This window comes from Eptatretus burgeri, chromosome 11 (assembly GCF_056783735.1).
Source record: "Eptatretus burgeri isolate ZD-2024b chromosome 11, Ebu_testis_v1, whole genome shotgun sequence".
Lineage (NCBI taxonomy): Eukaryota > Metazoa > Chordata > Myxini > Myxiniformes > Myxinidae > Eptatretus > Eptatretus burgeri.
This window is the reverse complement of record NC_140971.1, coordinates 8,463,580-8,488,751: the sequence shown is the minus strand read 5'-3', so window position 1 is coordinate 8,488,751 and position 25,172 is coordinate 8,463,580. Positions and strand designations below refer to the sequence as shown.

General features: G+C 43.8%; 1 protein-coding gene across 6 annotated transcripts in view; it reads left to right on the top strand.

Annotated features, from left to right (window-relative positions):
• The window catches only part of LOC147016448 (uncharacterized), a 226,067-nt gene that overhangs the window by 147,427 nt on the left and 53,468 nt on the right, over positions 1–25,172 (top strand). For all 6 annotated transcript variants that reach the window (XR_015049049.1, XM_085845107.1, XM_085845108.1 and 3 more), the window contains 14 exons: positions 12,218–12,271; positions 12,498–12,605; positions 12,799–12,852; positions 13,203–13,256; positions 17,507–17,551; positions 17,808–17,861; positions 18,464–18,508; positions 19,100–19,153; positions 19,444–19,497; positions 20,020–20,073; positions 21,414–21,521; positions 22,996–23,085; positions 23,547–23,600; positions 23,709–23,816. Coding sequence is in view for 5 of the 6 variants with exons in the window: in XM_085845107.1 (XP_085701233.1) it covers positions 12,218–12,271; positions 12,498–12,605; positions 12,799–12,852; positions 13,203–13,256; positions 17,507–17,551; positions 17,808–17,861; positions 18,464–18,508; positions 19,100–19,153; positions 19,444–19,497; positions 20,020–20,073; positions 21,414–21,521; positions 22,996–23,085; positions 23,547–23,600; positions 23,709–23,816 (936 nt within the window). In the remaining variant the exon portion in view is untranslated. The remainder of the gene's footprint in view (positions 1–12,217; positions 12,272–12,497; positions 12,606–12,798; positions 12,853–13,202; positions 13,257–17,506; positions 17,552–17,807; positions 17,862–18,463; positions 18,509–19,099; positions 19,154–19,443; positions 19,498–20,019; positions 20,074–21,413; positions 21,522–22,995; positions 23,086–23,546; positions 23,601–23,708; positions 23,817–25,172) is intronic.

The window sequence follows — 25,172 nt, the reverse complement described above, 5'->3', positions numbered from 1 at the left end:
GGCTGATCCCCCAACTGTCGAGTTGGACGTCAAGGGTGTTACAATCCCTGTTGCTGACCCTCGAATCAACTGTGGTCCACCTACGCTTGTGGAAACACGGGCTGCGGTGAACCAGTTGAAACGGGGCAAAGCTCCAGGGATCTGTGGCATCCATGCCGAACTTCTCAAGGCTGGTGGAAATGCTGCACTCGTGTCGTTGCATGCAGTTTTGTGCTCTGCCTGGAACACAGGCATCATCCCAACTGACTGGAAGAGGGGCCTTGTTGTCCCTCTCTGGAAAGGGAAGGGTGATCGCCAAGACTGCAACAACTACCGAGGGGTGACGCTGCTCTCAGTGCCGGGCAAGGTCTTTGCTCGGATAATTCTCGATAGGGTTCGCCATCATCTGCTTGAGCACCAGCGTCCAGAGCAGTCAGGCTTTACACCAAAGAGGTCAACGATTGACCGTATCCTTGCCCTTCGTGTCCTCACCGAACACAGACGAGAGTTTCGGCAGGGGCTGCTTGCAGCCTATGTTGATCTCTGTAAAGCGTTCGATTCAGTGAATCGGGACGTCCTCTGGAGGATTCTTGGTCTTCGTGGGGTGCCACCAAAACTGATTGATCTGATATCTGAACTCTACTCTGGTACTGAGAGTGCTGTGAAGTGTGGTGGTACCATCTCTGACTTATTTCCAGTTGTTACTGGAGTTCGTCAGGGATGTGTACTTGCTCCCACACTTTTCAGCACTTGTATGGACTGGATTCTAGGGAGGATGTCGGAGAGATCAAGTTGCGGTGCGTCATTTGGGAATGTCAAGATCTCGGACCTTGACTTTGCAGATGATGCAGTCATCTTTGCGGAGACTTTAGACATCCTCTTGGGGGCCCTCGAGGTGCTGAATGAGGAGTCGGAGCCGTTGGGATTACGGGTTTCTTGGGTCAAAACTAAGATCCAGGCTTTCGGTGACATCTTGGATGCTGCTGTCCTGTCTGTGTCTGTTTGTGGTGAGGATGTTGAGGTCGTGGAGAGATTCACTTACCTTGGCAGTGATATTCATGTCTCTGCTGGCTGCGAGTCAGAGGTCAATAGACGTCTGGGTCGGGCCTGGGGAGTCATGGACTCACTGGATCATGGGGTGTGGCGCTGCCGGTACCTGTGCGGGAGGACGAAAGTCCGAGTCTTCAGGTCCTTGGTACTTCCAGTCTTGCTCTATGGGTGCGAGACTTGGACTCTGACCAAGGATCTGAGACGGAGACTTAATTCCTTTGGTACCAGGTCTCTTCGGAGAATCCTTGGCTATCGCTGGTCGGATTTTGTGTCCAACGAGCGGTTGCTGAGAGAGACTCGGATGAGATTTGTTACCTGCATAGTCCGTGAGCGTCAGTTGCGGCTGTATGGACATGTGGCTCGTTTTCCTGACTCTGATCCTGCTCACCAGATTCTCTCAGCGAGGGAGTCTCATGAGTGGAGGAGGCCAGTGGGTCGACCACGTGCCTCATGGTTGCAACAGGTTGACCATCATCTCAAGGAGATGGGGATGGGCCTGGCATCTGCCTGGGGGATGGCCAGACGGAGGCCCCTGGAGTACCGGCGGAAAGTGGACGCAGCGACGTGCTGTTCTGGCACATGCTCCCATACCTGACCTGACCTGACCTGATTTCTTTTCTGGCCTTAGTGGCACACTTCCTCAACCGCTGGAATTGAGGTTCTGAAATCATAACTTGCTGAGGTTCATGAATCACATTTTTTTTGCAGTTTTTAAAAAGGCATGGATATTCGGGGAAAAAAAATCCCGAATTCTCACATGCCTTTTCCTGAAGGTTTCATTTAAAAATTTAATAATTTCGTCTTCTGTTACCATGGTGTCTCCATCGTCCTCTTGGGCACAACACCCACTATAACTGACAGGGTAGGAGAGGTAACATCAAAGTCAACCTCATCATCTCTGTCATTTTCTTCCTGCTCCAAACTTATTTGTAAATCACAGCTGTCCATAGAATTTGAACCCTCGATCTTTCCATTCCTATTTAGCTGCCCACTATCACATGCAGCCTCTTTCGGTATTACTCGAGCATATGCGATGGGACAAAACATTCGAGGGTAAAATGTAGCACGCCAGCCGCCACTGCAAGTCTCCAGAGCGCTTGGCAATGGGTGTCTTGTACATTACAAGCCATTGGATTACAGTGGATGGAGTAACCTGGAGCATCCTCTTCCAGTGCGCTTGTGGTTCTGCAGGTCTCTCAGGGACAAGGGCTTTAATACACAAAAAATAAACAATATGTTTTTCTATTGAGTTAAAAGGGAGAAAACCTTGAAAGTGAAGTAAAAGTGATGGAAAGGAGTGTTGGAGCGAAGGTGTGGAGTCCATTTTAACTTGGACTGCTTGAAAAAGCATAGAATTGCAGAGAAAATTCTCCCTATAACTCGGATGGACCGAATTCCAGTGGCCACAGCGACCTCGGCAGCTGGCTTCCATTTTTAAGGAAAAGGAGTTCTAAAATGTTTTACCTTGGTGTGCCCAGCATCAATAAAATTTTGCATAAAATTGCAATCACCACAAACTCCTTTAAAAAGAGGGTTTAGAAAAATGGGCTCGTTCAAAAACATTTGGAGAGAGTAGCTTCTGTCATCACGGCGGACGGTGGCTGTCTGCCATGCCTCCAGCATGCTTCTATAGAACGGGGGCACCGATGTGATGTCAACTTTCTTGGTGTCCATGAGAAAGAGTTCCTGATCAAAGCCAAGTTTCCCTGCCTGCCGAAGCAGGCAGTGAGCGAAGGCTTTCCAAGAGACATCCATGTATATATAACAGCTTGCGCAATGAAAGGAGGCGAAAAGCCATCACTTTGCTGGTAACGGAAACCAGCCCCTGTCCTCCTTCGGCAATAGGCAGGCTTAGCACACCGGGCCGGAGCCAGTGCTTCCCCCCCCCCCAAAAGAAGTCAATAAAATGGATTGTAGTTTTTTTAAGAATAAAATCTGGGGGTTGTAGTGTCATAAAAATATGCCAAAGCATTGACGCCGCAAGGTTATGAATAACAAGGGTTCGCCCCCGATATAAAATTAGATTAAGTAGTCCCTTCCATTTTAGTAGCCGCCTCTCAGTTTTGTTTATTAAAAATTCCCAGTTTTTAAAAACGAAATTTTGAGTGCCAAGGAAGACACCAAGATAAAAAAAATTCCATCCCATTGCCCATTCAAGTTGCTCGGGCAGGGTCGGAGGAGTGGCTCCGTTTTTCGGACCAAGATAGAGAGCTTTACTCTTTTTTTTTTTCCCCCGTTTACTTTGGTGGAGCTTGCCAAACTGAATTCATGGATGCAGTGGACCAAGGCAGAGACATCCTCATCTGAATGGATAACCGCACAAAGATCATCCGCATAAACAATTACTTTAACTGGGTTCGCCATTGGTTGGGGAAGAAAACCATAAATATGTTCCCGCAACCGAATGAGCAAAGGCTCGATTACTAGGGAATAGAGAAGGCCGGACAAAGGGCAGCCTTAACGAATGCCTCTACTCGCTGGGAAAGGCTGACATAAAATATTATTAACTTTGAGTAGGCTAAAAATGTTGTTATACAGGAGCTGTATGTAAGAGATAAAAGTTGCCGCAAAACCAAACCCTCGTAAAACAGAAAAAAAAAGATAGAAGTGTTCAACAGTGTCAAAGGCTTTTTCCTGGTCTAGAAAAACCAAACTAACATTTTTTTCCTCGAGTGCAGATATCAATCATGTCTCGCACAATAAAAATACTGTCGTGTATTGTTCTTTTTGGAACACAATAGGATTGATCAGGGAGTATAATTTCCCCAATCACGGGTCTGAGCCGGTTGGTAAGAGCCTTTGAGAAAATTTTATAATCCGTGCAAAGCAATGATATCGGACGCCAGTTGCACGGTTGCCGAAGGTCACCTTTTTTGGGGACAAGGGTGAGTACAGCCCTGCGACAGCTTAATGGCAACAGATTCAATCGTAGAACGTCAATCAGAGCTTCATGTAACTCTGGTCCCAGAAGGTCCCAAAAGGTTTTATAAAGTTCTACAGGCATTCCATCTAGTCCAGAGGCTTTGCCTGTTGGTAGAGTATGTAGGGCAGCCTGAAGTTCCTCCAAAGTTCTTTCCTTGTCTAGTTGTAGACATCCAGATTCTGATAAGGTGGGTAGAGAAGAAGTCAGGGATTCCACAATTTCGTTGTCAGTGCTCTTGGCTTGGTGGAGCTCAGAAAAATAATCCTTGAGTGAAACTCGGATGTCTTTTTGGAAGTGCGTTATTCTTCCTTCCTTCGTCTTTAGTGAAGCTATCTGCTGACTTGTTTTTTCCCAACTTCCAGTCCGAAGAAGAACTTGGAGTAAGTATCCAAGTGATACAAATTTTCCATTTGGAGACTGATCAGAGCTCCCCTGACCTGCTTTGCACAGAGTCCAGCAAGAAGTGCTTTTTTCTTCGCAAGCAAAAAGTTGGTCCTTTTGGTATTAGAGGCTGAGAGGTTGGATTGCAAAGATAATATTTCTCTGGCAACCAGGGATCGAAGGGCAGAGTCATGTCGAGTTTGTTAAGCTCCGTATTGCTGGCAGAAGGATCTTATCTGTGCTTTGGCATTGTCCCACCATTGCACAAGATGGGGAAAGGAGGGTTTACGTTGGAGTAAAGTTCTCCAAAAGACACGAAAGGCATCAAGGAACAAATGTTCCTCGAAGAGGCTCACATTAAAAGTCCAGTAGGCAGCACCTCGGTTACGAATTGGGAGGTGAATGCGGAGTATGACCACATGATGGTCTGAGAAACCACTGGGGACAATACCAGTATGGGTCACGATATTTTAAAAAATCATTATTAATATAAAAACGGTCTAACCTTGCGAGGGACAGACAGCCATCTAAACACCGACACCATGTATATTGTCGTGTTGATGGATTACAGGTCCTCCAAATGTCAATAAGGGAGAATGTTGTCAAAGTTCTAGCCAGGGGCTTAATGCTCGCTGGGTGAGGCTCTCTTTCCCATTGCGATCAATAGAAGAATCCATCGTGCAGTTAAAATCCCCTCCTAAACAAACAAATCCATTAAAATCCAAGTGTGTAAGGGATGTTTGTAACTGCATAAAAAAAACAAGTTTGATCCGTACTGTCACTCGGTGCATAGACATTGAGTATTGTGTGTTTAAGACCATTAAGAGTAAAGGTGAGTGAGATTAAATATCCTTTAATAATTTCATTAAAATCAATAATGAGATTACAGAGAGAGGGATGTACAAAGATGGCTACCCAGCTCTGGGACACTCGAAGCTGCTGAAGAACCACCTTCCTTTCATCATTCTCTCCCATTCGCTCATACAGGAGGAGCTACATCTGGTTTCTTGTAAGAGTAAAAATTCAAAGTGGTTCTTCAATACAAGCTCCTTAACTTCAGCTTTACATAAGTTCGAGCGTCCTCCATTAATGTTTTTAAAGTAGCAATTGAGAAAGCCATAGTGTGGAATTTTGAAAAAGACATCAGTCAATTGGCCGGCTTATGGATGCAGTAGATTCTGATAAGGTGGTCCAGTAGCACAAAGTACAAAGAACATACCAGCCCTCACCAGTAAGACTTGTTCTTAATTTGCCATTAAAGAACAGTGGTAGTGGTAGTACCTTCAGTGTAGAAGTAGAAGAAGTACTTGTAGTCGTAGTACTAATCATAGTAAAAGTAGTACTTGTGGTAATAGGTGTAGTAGTTGTCGTGGTTTTGTTAGAATGGCTTTCGTGGTTTGCTTAGGGCGCACCAAAGCTCAGGCAGACATCAGGTTCATGTTCAGTGTCGCTCATCTTCCTCATCTCTCTAAGTCTGTGGTTAGAACTGCAGAGGACAAGGCAGAGCATTTTAAAAACAAAGCATGACAAAGAGAGAGAGATATATATATATATATATATATATATATATATATATATATATATATATATATATATATATATATATATATATATATATATATATATATATATATATATATATTTAGATACAGAGAGAGAGAGAGATAGAGAGAGAGAGAGAGAGTTACAAAAATAATAATAATCAGACAAATGAGAGTAAAGAGCCTTGTGTGTAAATTCTGCAAAGTTTATCATTTGCGGTCTGAGTTTATTTAAACCTTCCAATAGTTTGGAAATATTGTCACCTTGAACTCTGAAGTGACACGTGAACATCAATATAGTTTTGAAGCACATCACTCTCAATCTTTGCCATTCTGGTTTTGTGTCTCGCAAGTTTTGCAGGGGCCAAAATAAAGTTAACAAGGAGGTCTCATGATCTACTTTCCTCCTTCACATGACCAAAAATTAACAGGGTTACGGGGATAAATGAAGCCATAAGTGTATGAGCAGATTTTTCCCAAGAAAAACACTGGTTGATGATGAGGGAACTGCAAGTATATGTGAAAGATGGTTTCCATTTCTCCATAATTTGTGAAATGTTGCAGCAGAGCTCCAAAACTCAGTGACTAATGAAGCAATCTCCAACTCAGGTCTCTCATGATTCTCTTTGTTGGGTAGAGATACAAACATTCCCAACTTGGATGGACAGGCAAGGGAAGTGGAAGAACCTCACATCAGGGAGTGTCAAACAGATTTGCAAGCACAATAAAATGGAGTGAGTGGATAACTAATATGTGTGTATATATATATATATATATATATATATATATATATATATATATATATATATATATATATATATATATATATATATATATATATATATATATATATATATATATACATTTGCAGTTATGGGAACCGCATCCTTCCAAAGCAATAGCAACCATCATACAGCGGTCCCTAGACAGTTATTCCATTAATATACAGTCAGATAGTCCCTTCCCTTTTGTCTATCAGGACAACGGGACGTGCGTTGCATGGATCTTATAGCTGGGTCTGTTTACACTACTCTAACTTCATTTCTACTCTTCTTTTCTGCTTATTCCTGAGGGAAAACCGAATTTGGGTCCTCGCGGAGGCCAACACGTGCCGCGGCCGAGGCAGGGGAATAGGAAAGCTGCGACAACACCACACGAGCATCGACTGTGCTGCCGCGAGGATACAGCGATACCCTCGAAGGAACCTCTGCCGCAAGCTCCAGATGATCGTCTGACGTTTCCAATGATCTGGGATGAGATTGCTGGTTGCATTGAAAAGGCAAACGAACGAATATCTCTGAAAGAGGCTGCACGGATGTTGTTTTTCACAACACGGAAGCAAATGACCCAATATCGGCGAGAGCGTGGCTGGCGGCTTGGTGCCAATAACTACATCGTCATAGGCCGATAATGGAAAAACAACAACCACGCCACGTTGTACAGGATACAAGTGTGCAAGATATGGGCGTTGCGTTCTTTTCCAACCCATTTCTGGATTTAATTCCATCGGCATCCTCTTATCCCTCCATTTCTCCATTACATCTGATACTTATACCTAGATTATTTTTCATTCTAAACCTCCATCTAATTATTATATACGATCGTTCCCCTCAATTCCTGACAAAGATCGAGGTTGGCCCCACACACACGATAGCAGAATTGGGTGAACGCGAGTACTGACCACGTGGGTCATGGCGGGATCCGCGCGTACTTTACGAAACATGCTCGATGGCAGATGGATCCGTGCTTAGCTCGTGACACCTTATCGTTCCACAGAGCAGGGCACGATTGGCACACATCTTGTTCTGGTCTGTGCATGGGTTTATCCTAACATCTTGCCATCTGTGCATGGGTTTACCCTCACACCTTTCCGTCTGTCCTCGCTGGCAGCCGCGGGTGTTCCCCATAGACGGCGGACGTTTCCTTGCCTCTCCGCCAGGCAAAGCCGCGATCAGGCAGAGGTGTGCTGTGCAGTTCAATCGCTCGGGCTGCATGGCGCATCGCAGAGCAGGCATTGATCAGCGCTAATCGGGGTGCCTGGGTGGGCATGCGGGGCCGACACGACCCTCGGCCAGTCGCCGAGTCACGGTCCCACGGTCCGGGAGATCGGTACAAGGCAATTCATGTCATGGAGTTTGGTGCGGGGCCATTCCTATCATGGGGCTCGGAGCGAGACGATTCCGCAGCTTGGAGTTATCTTGCCGGAAGTGGAGTGGAGCCGCTTCCGGCCATCACGGCCGGGCCACGCAGTGGTCCGGGCCCAATCAGAGTGGCCGATTCGGGTGACGACATCGCTTCGGGGTAATGCCCCCACCCTGCACCCCAGGGTCTAGAAAGGAAGGGTGGCGAGGCCGTCCGTAGTTACGGTTTTAGTGTCTTGCCCATCACTGCTGTCGACTCGTCCCGTTCTCTGCCCAGCCTGGGATCGATCTCTCCGCCCATCTGCTAACTCCACCTTCTTCGCCCACTCACTCTTGACTCTGCCTTCGACTCCCGCCATTCTGTCATCATCACCTGCGATTCCGCCTCCTCCTCCCGCCCTTCTCCACCCACACGTCACTGACTCCACTCATCCACTTGGTCCTGTCTCCCACTCCACCCACTTGCTCTCGACTCCACCTTCTCCAACCATTCGGCTCCCGACTCCGCCTTCTCCACCCAAGTCCCTCCCTTCACGCCCGACGGTCGCGTCTCATTCTCTGGACCGACGCTAGCTGCACGAAGTGCCACGAAGCAAGAGACGGCGTGCCTGCTGTCAGGGAGGTATCGCCCAGTGGAGCATCCCCCCAAAACATATTGGTAGCGTGATCGGGCAATCGTGCAAGGTATTGAGAGACCGTTAGCCTCATCTCCTCTCCTCGGAAGGATAACAAGTTCTCAGTGTCATTGTTCACTTGGTCAAATGCTTTCTCCTGATCCAGAGAAAGGAAGCCAATTTGAGATCGAGTCATGTCCGCATAGTGTATCAAGTCCCTGACCAGAGATATATTATCATGTTTCGTTCTGCCTAGAAATGGAATACAACTGGTCGGGGAATACTAATTTTGGCAACACAGGTCTCAGATGATTTGATAACTTTTTTGCCATAATTTAGGTTTCCATGCATGACAGAGATACTGGGCAATAGTTTCTCATGTCTCTCAAGACTTCCTCTTTAGGAATCAGAGCCAAAGTTGCTCGACGCCAAGACTGCAGTATTTAGCCTGTATCACATGCTTCCTGAGCTACACTAAGGTAGTCAAATGCAATCAAATCCCACACTGTATTGTCCAGTTTGCAAGATAAGCCATCTTCCCCAGGGGACTTAACTCGTGACAGACCATGCAAGACAGTTGTCAATTCTTCCAGAGTCAAAGGAGCCTCCAGTCATTGTCGATCCGCTGGAGTAGTCACAGGGAGACTATTCCACAAAGTGCCACAAGCATCAGCATCCACGCTCTTCCCCGAGTACATATGAGCTTCAAAAGCTCAAATGGGTTCATGAACATTTCTAGAAGCATAGAACAAAGAGCCATCTTCTGACAGAACACTGGATATAGTTCTGAATCAATCTGGGTGCTTTTCCAAAGCTTTGACATAACTTGGCGCATATTCATCTTCAAAAAAGCAACTGCAAATGAGAGCGCACTTTCGCTCCTCAGGCCTTCACATTACTGCGCGCGTTCAGGATGTTCTTGTGTTTTTCACAAGTGGGCAATTCAGCAGGGTTAAGTGTTGTCAGGTGTCGCTCGAGATGCACCAGTTCCTTTTCGAACCTCCTGATCTCTATCCCAAGTGTTTTGCTCGTTCCATACGAGTATTCCTGGTGCACCAATTTTAGCTGAACTTTCCCAACATCCCACCAGAGTCCAAGCGAACAAGAATCTCCTTTCCTATTTGGCCAAGCTCGCTAAAACAAAAGTTGTGCCAAATACCAGCTTCATGCCTTGGCTCAGCCAGAGAAAGCTTTATCCAGGCCAGATTACGATCTGCAAAATGTGAAAATTTTATTCTGCAGTCACTGACATTCCTACACCATTGGTGAGACAAATAGATTCGGTCTCGTCAGGATTGTGAGATACGGCCACCCCGATGCCAGAATGTGTAAATGATGTTCCTGTGGGGTGCTACCATCGACTACTGGAGGCACTCGATCTTCTGGTGTGGAACTTGGGTCTATTGAATTCATTGATGGTATCGATTAGAATGAGCCCATTCTGAGGTGGATTAACTTATTTGCATCCGGACACAGCTGTAGCCCTGATGCAGAGATAGAGCAGGAAGTTGATGGAAAAAATTGATAATCCCCTTTCTCTCTCTCTCTCTCTCTCTCTCTCTCTCTCTCTCTCTCTCTCTCTCTCTCTCTCTCTCTCTCTCTCTCTCTCTCTCTCTCTCTCTCTCCCTCCCTCCCTCCCTCCCTCCCTCCCTCTCTCTATATCTCTCTATATCTCTCTATATCTCTCTCTATCTCTCTCTATCTCTCTCTATCTTTCTCTCTATCTATCTCTCTATCTATCTCTCTCTCTATCTTTATCTTTATCTTCTATTTTGTGAGAGTATGCCTGAACATAGTGCACCAATCAACTGTCGTGGTAACTACAACAGAGGAGAACCCTACAGCCCTGTCGGACGTTTCTCCTCTGATGAAGTGGAACATTCCGAGTGGAGGAATGCGATGCCAAATAGCCTGGTCAGTCTGAAAGATTCACGTGAACTATTTATCTGTGCATCACACTTTAATTGTGAGTGGGTCAAAGCACGAGGAGGAAAGCAACCAGTGGAACCACCACCATTTTCAAGGGGAGTGCCCAAGTCATGCATAAAGCAGTTCATTGCCTCCCCCCCCCCCCCACAGGCCGACAACAATTGTTTCTGCTGCTGCACAAAAACAACGACAGAGAGAACACCTTGACAACATTCATAAGATTTATTTCTCTGAGATGTTCGCAGAGGACATTGGCCGACATTTCTCACATTTCAGCGTAAAGCACAACAGAAGCGATCTATCAATGTTCATGGTGGACAACCTTGGGAGAAGAGTGTTCCAGTTCCTCTCCTTTAAGGAAGTACAGCCCCCTTTGGCTTCCTGCACGTGGTGAAGGTGGAGAAGGGCGGTTACGACATTTCAATGCAAAACTTTAAACTGCAGAAGAACAGTTTCCTGCACATATGGTCCCAGATTGAGGAAGTCCTCAATGCTATCATCAATCATAAAACTACCAACGCCGATTACGTGGCCAAGGTGACGAAGGAGTTGAGTTGCATGACAGAGATCCAAGACTCGTGACAGAGATCCAATTCCTGCAAGCACAGCTGCAAATGCTCTTGACTGCTTAGAGCAATATCTGCTCCCCAAGCGTTGACTTATAGTTGCTTAGAACTTCTCCGTCCTTCCCTCTCCTGCCCCTCTTGTCTCATGCCCCCTTGCTGTGCGTTGTGTGTTACCTCTCATATGAGCCTCGTCGATGTATACAAAAAAAATCTCACCCGCGGCATCCAGAATGATGAAAAAATCCGAAGTAATTGATCTTTCGAGAGAGTTGCTACGTCTCACAGAGCTCACTCAAACATCAGTCTTCCCTAAACTTCTGCAGCGACCAAGTGCACCACTGGTCTGTGAAGCATTTCATGAAAAGAAGAGTGCAACGTTTACGGCCCTAAAAGGCAAAGGTGATCATCAGGAATTGACCTTTAAATACATCACTTTCATCACGGAGTCGTTCAAAATGATGACTATGAAGGACAGATTTGGGGCAAACAATCCAAGTGATCAATCTCGTGCTCCCTGGAAAACTGAACTGCAACAGTTTCAAAAAGCTCCTGGCTATGTGTGAGGTGATTGGCACCTGTCAGTGGAGTGAGAGCGAATACAGAATTTTTTTTTAATGAGGTTCATCGTGACGCCGAAGTTCAACATCGCAGCCACCACTCATCTTCTCTCCAATCACCACTTTACGTACAGCATGTCCTTCCTGCCATCTTCTCGCAAGATCCTCTGGGAAAGTTTTCTGTGCAAGCCAGGCAGCACTGTGGAGGGAACTTCTACATGTTGGAGATGTTCTTGGAGCAGCCAAGGTGCAGCAACTGCATCAACGCCAAAATCCGGCATCATTTCCCAGGGCGTTGCGGAGCCATGCTGCCCCAACTGCACACCAGTCGCAGACATCTGCAGCAAGCTGCCTCTATATTGCTGCCGTGAAGCACAAAGCTGTGTGCATATCTGTGATGGGTAGAGCACATGATGCCCAGGCTTGACTCTCATGCCTTGCAGTGCATTGAAAGTAGTGCATTGTTTGAGTTGAACATGTTTTCTACATTAAGGGTTATAAATAAGGTACGTTTTGCATGTGTGTGTGCGTAACAGGGAGAAGATGGATTCCCGGGGTTCAAGGGGGACATGGGAGAGAAAGGAGACCAGGTAAGAAGTACTCGGCCATGGCGATCGGAGGCAAAATGGAAGGAGAGTGTTAAAGCAAAATCCCTTTTCCATGAAGGTGCAGTTTAGATCTATTCAACTGTTACTCGACTGTTTCAAAGAGAATGATCCATTCAGTACATTGCTGAAATGGCCGGTGGTGGCATATGAGGACGGATAGGTGTTGTTGCTGTGCTTACTAGATGAGATGTGCTGATGTTGCATTCAGGGTAAGATTGGGGATTCTGGTCCTCGAGGAGAGCTTGGTCCTGAAGGGCCGAAGGGACGGTCGGGACCGATGGGGGATGTTGGATCATCAGGGTTGGCGGGTGATAAGGTGAGGAGCAATGATTGATGAAAGCTGTAACGGATTAACTCGTGGCAGGCAGTGTGTGCTTTTGTGAATTGGTTCGAGTACTGGTATCATTTAACTGGACACTTGTGGTGCTGTTTCTCACGTAATGCAATACCAAGCAAACCGGCAGCCCTGCAACAAATGTCCTCAATATCTATTTTGTGTCCTCCCGCAGGGAAAACTGGGAGTGCCAGGATTACCGGGTTACCCTGGAAGGCAAGGCTCGAAGGTGAACATTACTTGAACCCGTTGACTTGTTTTTCTAAGAGTTGACTGATGAAGACCTTTTTGTTCATGTTAAATTTCATTTGGATTTCCCTTTAAGAAATGATACTAAAACATCATAATTTTAAACACCAAGGTTACTAAAACAAGTCGACGCCGTATTCCGCATGTTGCGATAGTTTGAACATCTTAGAGTTATTTTGCTTTGCAATTTATGGCTATCATTTGAACCAGAAGTTAAACTTGGAATCTTTGAGTCACAAATAAAATAGAATTTAAGAGTTAACATGCCACCAATTAACCGTGCAACCATTTAATCATTTATCATGCTACCATGGTGGATCTGTCGCTCAGGGAACCGCTGGATTTCCTGGTCCTGCCGGAGCTCTTGGCGAGAAGGGAGCGAGGGTGAGTTAACCATGTCCGATGCAATGTAACACAACACAAACACAATCGTTAACAGGTTTCTGTATTATCACCGTTACCAGGTGTGTTTTTTTTTTTTTTTGACTCATTCACCATTATAATCTCATTTTATTGTGTACTAGCTGTTCAACCACCCTACCGGTGGGCATAGAATGTGACTTCGAAGAGGAATTCAACTTTTGCTGAAAGCAAAGATCGTATCATACGTGGATGATAATTTTAATACACTACGTTCTACGATGTACTTAATTGATGTACTCACGTACTACATACTTATTAATAATTTTGAAATTTGAATTCAATGTTTTTACGTCTTGCTGAGGGGAGGGCTGAGCTTGGACTGCACATGCGCACTAGCCTAACATTTGCTGATGCCCCCCACTGAGACAATGGGGAAAGCACGGTTCGTATGCTTCCACAATGTGTAAACACACTGTGCTAGTAATATACAAAGCTCTTTCTAACCAATGACTGACTCACTGACGTTAAAGATTGGTATCTTCTGGATATGGGAGAAAGCTGAAATTTTGCATGCCAATGGACGTCGAAGCCGGTACACCGGGGGAAAACAAATCACAGAATCGTCAGACAACATCCATAAACGAAAAAATAAATAAATGAAATTTTTTTTATAATGAAAAAATGCAGGTGAGTGACCCGAGACAATGTGGAAGCACGGTAATTTTGTGTTCCGATTGACATCGAAGCTGATACACCTGAAAAAAAATCATACAACCATCAGAAAGCGTCTGTAAATGAAAATATAAATAAATGAAAAAAAAAAAAGAAGAAAATAAATAAATGAAAAATTGAATGCAGGTGAGCGACCCGAAACAATGGGGAAGCACGGTTCGTATGCTTACACAATGTGTAAACACACCCCGCTAGTAATACATAAAGCTCTTTCTAATCACTCACTGACTCACTGACTGATATTAAAGATGGGTACCTTCCCGGTGACGTAGAAAGCTCAAATTTTGCATGTTGATGGACATCGAAGCCAATACACCGACAAAAGAAAGAAAATCACAGAATTATCAGATAACATCCAGAATTGAAAATATAAATAAATTTAAAAAAAAATGCAGGTGAGTGACCCGAGACAATGGGGAAGCACGGTAATTTTGTGTGCCGATGGACATCGAAGTCGATACACCAGGAAAATCACAGAACCGTCAGAAAGCATCCGTAAATGCAAAAATAAATAAATTAAAATAAATAAATGAAAAATCAAATGCAGGTGAGGGACTCAAGACAATGGGGAAGCACTGTTCGTATGCTTACACAATGTGTAAGCACACCCTGCTAGTATAATATATGTATGTAATAAAGTCCTCGGTCTTTAAAATGGACTCGAATGTGTGATGTTGAAGCTGTGAGCGAGTTTAATGCCATGATGCATTTATCGGGTCGGAAGGGCCTTGTTTTCGTGTATCTTATATAAATAGCTCTTTCTAACCCCTGACTCACTGACTGATATTAAAGATCGGTACCTTCCGGCTGACGTAGAAAGCTGAAATTTTGTGTGCTGATGGACATCGAAGTTGATACACCAGGAAAAATCACAGAACTGTCGGAAAGTATCCGTAAATGAAAATATAAATGAAAATAAATCAATGAAAAATCATAAGCAGGTGAGCGACCCGAGACAGTGGGGAAGCACGGTGAATTATTGCTTACAATGTGTAAGCATACCCCACTAATGTATATATATATATATATGTCTATGTAGTGGGCTGGCAGGATGGCCTCGAGAGATGCCAACTTTCTTCAAAGCTACCGAGCTTGGGTTTGAACCTCGGCCGAGCTATAAACTTATTCCATTGTTTCAGAGAGAGGGTGATTCATCAATGTATGTGCCATCCCTTTGATGGTGTTAAACTGAGCATCTCGACAGCTAGTATTAGTTGGTGGATGTTCAAGACCCCACAGTGTAGGCGAGCTCTTGACAGCACCATGAACAAATCCCAAATTCCTTCCCTAATCTACAGAGGACATTGCAGCATTGGCACAGCCACACCCTCAGCCAATGATGCCACTCCGTAGCCTTGTGTTCTATAAAAAATAAGAATATATATGTATGTATAAAATAGGTGCTGTGTCACCTTGTCGTCTTGAGTACGGCTCTCTCACATGGTAAGCACAGCCATTTGACGTTCTGCGAATGGACTACGAGTACGTGTTGTTAATAATGTAATCTACGTACAGCTTACTTATGGCTGCTTAGTCGCCAAGGGTAAAGGGTTTAACAGGTCAAATTTCCCTATTGTTGTTTAAAATTACGAGAAATGTATCATGGCCAGACACACAGACAGAGAGATACCAAGTTGCGTATTATCGTATGATCATTGATGCTCTTTGGGAAGAAACTACCTTAAGAGTTGGAATGAAAGCCTCATTGACCATACATGAAAGGACAGACGTACTAAATGTTTGTTTCCTGACTGCTTGGCAACAGCTTCTTCTTCACGCAAGTCTTACACTCTGCTTTCAATGCATTCTGTCCATCTGTCTGTGTTTCCATCTAGCTCTCTATTTTATTTGCTAATGGCTACATTAACAAATACTTTATCATCAGCACCCAATGGAGAATTTATTCCCAGTGAGGATTTATTATCTTTTTCAAATTAAACTATTTCAAACACTTGAAATATCTTCTGTTTCTGTAACACATCTCCAGAACGTAGCCTCGAACGAAGCTAAGGGTACCGCACGAAGTTACGGATTCCTTCTAAATAATATGTTTTTTTTGTCCTCCCATGGTTGCAATAAAGCTCCATTTCCATGTGTTGTTTATTCTTTCCCTTTGACAAGTATAATCTGATCAGTTTGATCCAGTACATTTAGTCAATATTTATTGACCGAGCGATTTCAAACAATAGCATTCTCAGCACACTGGTTCTGTAGGAATAGTCGTTGTTGGGGTTGTTGCGCATGCGCGCAACAGGGCGCCGGGGCGTGGAGAATAAAAACATTACAGTTGGTCTCGAACCTTTGTCTGGCTCATCACAGGTTCTACAAACATTTTGTAATTTACAGCAATGTGCACTTACTGTATGTACTTGCTTTTGAATATCCTAGAACGTTCTCTTTGCTCTTCATTACCTTCACTCATTCAGTTGTAGACTGATTTGTTCCATGAATGACTAATCGAATGACTAATCAAATCACTAATTGAATGATGAATCAAACGACTAATCGAATGACCAATCAAATGTCTAACGTTCGATGGATAATTTCAATGTTTAAAATTGCGTCGTTCATCGTCCGATCATTTGTTTTCCAGGATGTTTTTTTTTGTTTGTTTTTTTTTTTACTTTTCTGATTCAAATAACTAAAAATTTTGTCATCTATGACCCGATGTGAGTGAAGAATCAAATTTATGACGTCATCAGTCACGTGGTCTGATGGCCATATTGGATTGATAATAAAAACGTTAAAAGAAACTTCTTCTCCAGAACCGCTTAACACATCGATGTGAAACTTCATACATAAAGCAAGATCACCTAGGGAATATAGTTTGAAATGTTTTTTTTACATTCACCTTCATTGATGCAATTTAGCCTTAATAGGCACAAAAGTGATGGTGAAATATCCTAATAATCTATCAATAATAAATATAAAGCTATGGATAATGGCAATGTACGTGATATAATGGGGCGCATGAATGATACGGGTATATGGGCCATAATAGTTGCGTCTTCAGTTAACGATGGTATTATTTTTCATTATGAGCACGCGAGGTGAGACTATGCACTTTACGAGCACCATTCTAGTTTAAAAAAAAAAAAGATTTCTCAGTTGACTTCTCTTGAGTGTGGGGATAGTGAATGTGAAACTATGCTGTTGGAAAGGATATCTGGGACGATTGTGACGTTCTCTGAGAATAAATCCCTGACCGAGGCATGTTGAACAAACTTGCTGATGACAACCAGATTCTGTTTGTGGTCCAATCGGAGTGGCGTTGCTGCTGCTGATGAGTCCTCATAGCACATCTCGTATTCGATCTGATTGACCGGTTAGAAACACTGGTTATCCGAACCAAATGGTTTTAGTTTGGTCCTTCATGGGCTCGTCATATGTTTTCACAGTATATATAATATGAGGTTAACACACAGGTTAACTGTGCAGTGTTACTTTGGTTTGTGTGCAGTTTGCTGAACCTGCACTCCAAAGGTTCATTTTACAGTTTGTGTTTGTGTTCAAATTGCATTTTCTTGTTCTCTGCTCAGGGTCCCCATGGGAAGCCAGGTCGACGGGGACAAAGAGGACCTACGGTAATTTCACTTTTTTTTTTTTTGATACATTAATTTATTTTGTTTGTAATTTTTGTTTTTTTAAATCCTGACATCCCGTGTGTGACGGGTGATATGATCTTACCTGATCCCTTATTAGAAGCATGCCACAGAGAGCCTCATGAGGTCACCAAGACAATTAAAGAACAGGGACGATGCAATGGGGGAACATGATTCAACCCTACACTCTACCTGATAAATGCATATTTATTTATCAAGTTTTATTCTTTACTTACAGGGGGCTCGGGGCCAGCGTGGCCTTCGGGGGCCGACGGGGAAACCAGGAGAGAAGGCAAGTTGTTCTTCATCTGATCAAGTCATGAAAATGTGTAATCTTCATTATGAATAACGATGACCATGATGTCCTTCATTTGTACTTCTGTCATTCCATTAATGCTGAAACAGGAAAATGTAGAATGGGATGAAAATACATTTTGACTTTGAGAATCAAATCAAGTATTTCTTTCACTCTTTACTACTACTCCTACTCCTACTACTACTACTACTACTACTACTACTGGTTGCATATTGGACTGGGATTCAATTCAGAGTTTGGCCCACTGGTTGTACTCTTGTTGAGCCACTCGTACAACGTCCCTGCACATCCGGGCATGAATTTGAAATTTTATTAGGGTAGCGGCACACATTGACCTACTATTTTCACAAGGACGCATTGAATCTTTCACCTCTGACCTATCCTTTCAGCTCCACCTTGCGCTTGGTCATTGCTTTGCTCGTCTTATAATTCTTCTTCACTCTTTTTGATTTTGCATTTGTTCACAAATTCCTGCACCCAAAGAGGTCTCTTTGCCCAAAGTATCTTGCGTTACTCAGTCATCTCCTCCATTCCTCTTCCACCACCTCCCTCGCTGTTTCCCACACACCCTCTTACAGGGCAACTCCGGAAGTGGAGGAGCACCAGGAATGCAGGGAGAAAGAGTGAGTTGTTCTTTTTTCTAACTTAGACTGAAGTTATTGCACTAAAAGATGAATACAAGGTGCAGGTTCTTCTTTTCTCCTCCCCCCTTCTCCCTCAAACTCTCCTCTTTTCCTTTTCGTTCGTTCCCTTGTTTTTTTTGTGTCCACCCATGGCCCCACATTCAGGTGGTTGCCATTTCACCCTCTGTCTCTGCTCTCTCTTCAATGAGCTGAGAATTTTGGCCACAAAAAAAAGAGTTTTTTTTATCAAACCAAACAAATCATGACATGAGAGATGTAATTGCAGCAAAAGGTCAAACTTTTACAAGGCTTGGAGAACAAACTGGTCCCAAAGAGACTGTAATGATGAAATTCAAGCCCTCGAATGACAGGTACATAATGAGCAGGAGAAGCAGGACAGGAGAGAAGACGAGGACGCGAGAAATCAATTTACAGGAAGAATAACTTGGCATGTGTAGTGGGGAGATGCACAAGTGTGTGTTTGGTAACCGGATGATCTATTTACAAGATTGTCGTCATACAACAAGCTTCCCTTTTTTACAATCTTTTGATGACAACTTTTGTAAAGTCGTCCTGTCTCGTCACCCACAGGGACCAGTCGGAGCTCAAGGACCTGTGGGACCCAATGGTCCAATGGGACCACCTGTGAGTCAATCCTTTCCTCCTTTACAAAATGATTTGATTGGTTAATAACATGTGCAGATCGTTCTGTCATTGTCTCTGATTGAATGAAAGCATCCTTTAACGCTCTGGCTTCTTTCATTGACTCCTTCTCATTCTGTCATTCCTATGTTGTTGTGGTTTTTTTCAAAATTTTTTACTCCCTCCTCATCTTCATTCCTCACCTTCATTATTATTGCCTTCCCTATTGATTCTCGATAATTCTCTTCGTAGGTTTCACTCAATCTTGGCATTAACTCTCATTTCTTCCCAAGGGCCTTGCAGGGAAGGATGGACTGCCTGGTCACCCAGGGCAGCGGGGAGAGACAGTAAGTTTATCTGTCGCTATGATTGCTTTGCAAGGAAATCCTGTTGAGGTGGAAAATATTTGTTCGTTCTGATGTCGCCTGTATTTGGGAAGTGGGACGGCACGCAGAGGGGAGAGATTGTCCCATGAATGATTTTACCATTCTCGGATTGATTGTTTTACTCATCCTGTGATATTATAAATGGTACTCCTCCATACTGTGACCACTGTGCTGGATGTGTTGCCTCATCCATGTGATGATGATGTGTTGCCTCATCCATGTGATGCTCTGTTTATCCCAAGCACATGACTCGTGTGCTTGTTAGATGAAGTGGAAACTCTGAAAAGATCGTTCTGCTGTGTTTTCAATTCCTTGATCTTTTGAAACAATTTTGAGTTTTCGTGTTTTACGTTACTCATTATGCGTTGTGAGTTTATTGCAACTGCCATCAACTACTTGTGGTTTTTTGTGCTGTTTCTTACGGAATAAATGATAGATCAGTATTATTAACGGATGACATAACCTCGTGTTTCACTACGGCAGGGATTCCAAGGAAAAACTGGGAAACCTGGATCAACTGGGGTTGTGGGACCGCAGGTGTGTGGATCTTGGTCGAATCCTGAGTTTTATTCATGAAATAGATGGATGCGGAGAATGGGAGGTGGGGAGGGAGAGTCATTGTTCAGCTTTAAAGTGAAGGTGATGTTGGAGAACTCGTGATCATGTCCAACCACGTGGAAAGTTCTCCAAATTAGAATCCTGAAAACAAATTTATTTTTCGATTGATCAAGCAAGTAGATGTTTGTAATCATTGTTCAGGTGAACAACATCAAATTGACCAAGTTGAGTTGTATTTTATTCAACCTATAGGATAGTTGACGGCTTATTGCTGTTGTCGGGTTTGTTTTTATAGTTAGCCCGACCAATTATTAATGGTACCCCCAGAGTTTCTGAGACCCACAGGGGAACTAAATCACCATTTATGAAATTATTATTATTATTTTTATTTTCTTCTTATACTCCCAACACTCCAATTTTTCGAGCTGTATCAATTTCCGAGCTGTATCTCAGAGCCAGCTGGGACTTTTGGAATGGAATCTTACAACTATAATGTCGATGGAAAGTATGTGGATATGACCTAGTTTTTGACCTTGACCTAATTTAAAGGTCATGCCCCAATTATAGACATTTTCCACCAACAATTGACTAACGTTTGTCCAATTATAACAAAATTGCCTTCTCGAGATAGCCGAAAGCAAGCCGTATTTACGCTTAATTTACATCATACCCCTCCGGGTTAAAGGTCAAGGTCAAATAGCAGTCTCAAAAAAAAACGCATTTTTTTTGTCGTCGCTCAATTTTTCCAATGCAAAATCTCAAAGACCACTTGGCCTTCCAAGATGTTCTTGCATCACGATAGTGCACCTGCACCTGATATTTGATTTGCGTCCTTGACCTACTTTTTTTCCGGATTGTGACCTAATTAACAAAACACGTTTTTGATCATAACTTGAATAATTTTCCTCCCATTTCCATATTGTTGAGTTTGATGGATAATTTGTAGATGGGGACACATTTTCTTAATTTACACTCTATCGATAAATGTTGAAGAGGAAGGTCATATGGTAGTCGAAAAAAAACAAAAAAACATGCCATTATTGGATCGTGGGCCAATGGTAAGTCTCGGGCGACCGCCAAGGGTAAGCCTCTCCAGTCTGGTCACCCAGTCAGGGGAGGTTTTCCCTTGGGATCGCTTTGTGATTGCAGATATCTTGTTCTAATTTGAAACTGTGACAAACCTAAAGAAACATACCATTATATCATATTCACCATTGAGTGGAGATGCCTGTTCTCCTTCATGTGTTTTAAATGGCAAATTTTTGGAACATAAATAAACTCACTTTCTTTTCTTCTTCCTATTCTTATTCTCATCATAGGGAGCTACAGGAGCAACAGGGGCTCCGGGGGAACGTGGACACCCTGGTCCCCCTGGTCCACCAGGCGAGCAAGGACTTCCTGGAATAGCTGGGAAGGAGGGAGCCAAGGTAAGGAGAACAAAAGGGTGAGTTGGGAACTCATCATCATGCATTACAAAGATGACGAGAAGGGGGAAAATACAGCTTGGTAAAAGTTACTTTTATTTTTTTAACCTCAAGTTTTGTTTTCCTTCATTACATTAAATTCAGTTGATCCCTTAATGGTGTTGCAAAATCAATAAAACAGGTAATGTGTAGAAATAAAAAAAAAGAGCTACAGATTGAGGGTTTTAAAATGGAGGAAAATATTTCTATAGCATAAATAGTTTTGGGACATATGGTGGAGAAAGGTCCAAGGATAAATAGGTAAGTCCTCAATTGGCAATCTCAATCACAGTTCCTCACCTGCAGATCTTGTTCTTCCTGAGGAACTGGGGTTGTGGGACCGCAGGTGTGTGGATCTTGGTCTAATCTTGGTTCCTTAGGAACTGGCACTCAGATTGACACAAATGGACGGCGCGAGAGGCGAGAGAGAGAAAAGGACGGGAACATGTATGACATGCAAATAAGTTCCAGCTTCTTCACTCATCCTCTATCCTTCAGTCGTCTGCAAACCTGCTGCCCATGGTCCTTTGGTTCGTCCGTGAGCCTTTGCCCATGTAAAAAACATGGGACTGAAGGAATGAAGCCACAGCAATGCCAAAGATAATTAGATTAAACAATTCCCCCTTTGTATCGGGCAGTGCTTCCACGGTCATGTAAAACGGACGCCATTCTTGCACACAATTTCCACACAACGCTTTCTTTTTGATTAACAGCATTTAGCGATACATTGAAGCATGTTAAGTGTCCTCTATGACAGCATGCAAGAGAAAAGGTGCTCATGACCTGAAGGAATTCCATGCCACACATTTTGGAGGTAATTTCCGCAAGATGAAAGGTCGCGGGTGACATACCAGCCAGAGAGCTGTTTCACAAATGGCTGCTGTTTGACATGGCATTATAATATGCAGGGGGAGAGGGGGGTGGTGTGTGTGTGTGTGTGTGTGTGTGTGTGTGTGTGTGTGTGTGTGTGTGTGTGTGTGTGTGTGTGTGTGTGTGTGTGTGTGTGTGTGTGTGTGAAGGGGGGCAGGGGTACTCGGCGTTGCCCGGAAAAGAATAGTTAGTTACTTGGACATTGAAAACCGATGGAGTTATTGGCCTCATGGTGGTTACCTTGTGCTTGCAGGCCGGCGGAAGCACTGCTTGACCCCACATCCCAATATACACTTTATAGCGGCCTCTGGTGGCCTCAAAATTGACGTCAAGCCAATGTGAGGCATCTTACAACCTTGCCCAGACTGTGAAGTACCGACAAGCAAAATTTGTGGCGTCTCGGTGCTACGGTTCGGCCGTGAAAGAGTAACGTACAAACAAACACGAATTGACCTTTATATGTTAGACAATGTCTCCTTTTATCAATGCTGTCTCACTTTTGTCTGTAAATCCACAGTTGTCTTTTAAACTTAATTCAATTTTGCTTTACCTATTTTACTCACCTCAGGGAGACCCTGGAATAATGGGCATACCTGGGAGGGAGGGGCCAGGAGGAATTCCTGGATTCCAAGGAGAAAGGGGTCTACCTGGACCAGCAGTACGCTCTCATCCACGTTGAACTCACTCACCATCACTGACATTGTTATACCCCCTTGTTGTCACGAGCTCTGTATCCACCTCCACTTCAACCCGTTCTCCTTAATCATCTGCTTTACTTGTCCCATCTCTAAAATCTCCATAACTTAAACTTTATCTCTCACTGTTTTCACTCCATACATCCACTCCTCCACGTCTAGCCTCAAAGGACGTTTGTATTGAATAATGCAAAGCTGATCTCTGTTACATTTTTTAATGTTTGTTTGTTAGTTGTAATGAAGAAGATAAAAACCACACAAAGCTGGACCCACAGCTCTTGCACCTTGACCTTCCTAATGCGTTTGACAAACGCTGTTCACAATGGAGTCAGATCCCATTTAGAAATTGATTGAAATATCAGAAACTGATCACATTTAGGGAGATCACTGATTGAGCACTGATTGCACCTCTAATCACCTACAGGGCCCCGCAGGATTGAAAGGGAACGAAGGTCCACTTGGTTCACCAGGACCATTGGTTTGTTGATATTTTGTTGTTTTCATCACAATTCGCTCGTTGCATGACACTGTTTACAGTATATTTTTTTGCCTGTAATAATTAATATATGCTGATTTGCATTTCCAGGGCTCTGTGGGAGAGAGGGGGGCACCTGGAGTTGCAGGAGGAATCGGACTTCCAGGAAGGACAGGGGCAGTGGGACCGGGGGGAGCTGCGGGGGAGAAGGGGCAGCCGGTAGGATTGGTCTTCACTTCATGTTTTCGTGACATTTAGTGGAAATTTGTAGCAATATCCTTGTCTTTGTGTGTACCTGAATGTGTGGAAAGCTGGCAGGATAGCCTGGAGGTACACTCACCCCTCACCCGTCTATAAACTGTCATCCTGGTGTCACGCAGACAGCGTGAATCATCAATGTCTGTGTCATCCCTCGAATGGATGATAAACTGGGTGTCCCATCTGTCGGCATTAATTGGTGGACGTTAAAGATCCTACGGTGTCCTTCGTGAAGAGTAGGTAACCTTTCGCCGGCATCCTGAACAAATTAAATAACCAATTCCTACCCTAAATACTGCTGAGAAGGCAATGGCAACCCACCCAGTATAACTCTTGCCAAGAAAATGCTTCAAGGGGTACCAACGCTTTGTAACAGAGTGTGATACATAACCATCAGGATTGATGAGGTACGTGTCCGCAAAAGGTCGTTTTTGTCTTTGCCTTCCGTTTATGGCGACACCGACGACACTTCTTCCTTTGCCTCATCTTCCACTCATCATTTGACATGCTTATTGGTCTTACCAGGGCAGGATCTTGATATCGACAGTCAGGTTCTGGCCATTCCTCCTTCTTTTACAAACCAACTGATATAGTCCAATGATGATCTCCCTCATCAGATGCCAACTTCCGCTACCACCACCCCCCCCACCCCGTGCCCCCAAATCCCTCCATTTGTATCTGCTTATTTTAGGTTTTATATTCTCTGGGGATTTATGCCTCATGTCCTTTAAATATTAAATTATTAAGTATAATTTGGTTCCCTTGTTGTTGTTTTTCCCCAGAACTGTCACCATTATTAATACTAATAATTAATTATTTAAAGGAAACGTGTCTCGCTCATCGTCGCCGACATCTCTCTTTCACCGTCTTGGCGGAAGACTCGAGGGAGCATCGTTTTGGGGCTGGAATGAGGCTCTGTCCGTGACATTTGATCAGGACAATCGGGCCGCTCGGTCATTGTGGGACGATAAATCGGGACTCGTGTTTGGTCCATCCAAGACTGGCACATGTGATGAAAATAGTGTTTATGTTTGAACATTACTTTCATTATTCGTTTGCAACAAGTTAAATTTTGATCCATGTTCTTTACTGTCGTTAATAATTTAGACTTGTACTGTACAAGCGTACGGTGAAAAATGTTTGTGCATTTTCGTCTCATATATGGGGGAAATGGAACCATGCAGGTAAGTGTCGAGATTTTTAATTTTTAATTTATTTTTATTTTTACATGGTCTTAGGCTCCGAATGGACCCCCACCCTTCCCCCTACACACACATATACACACACACACACACACACACACACACACACACATAC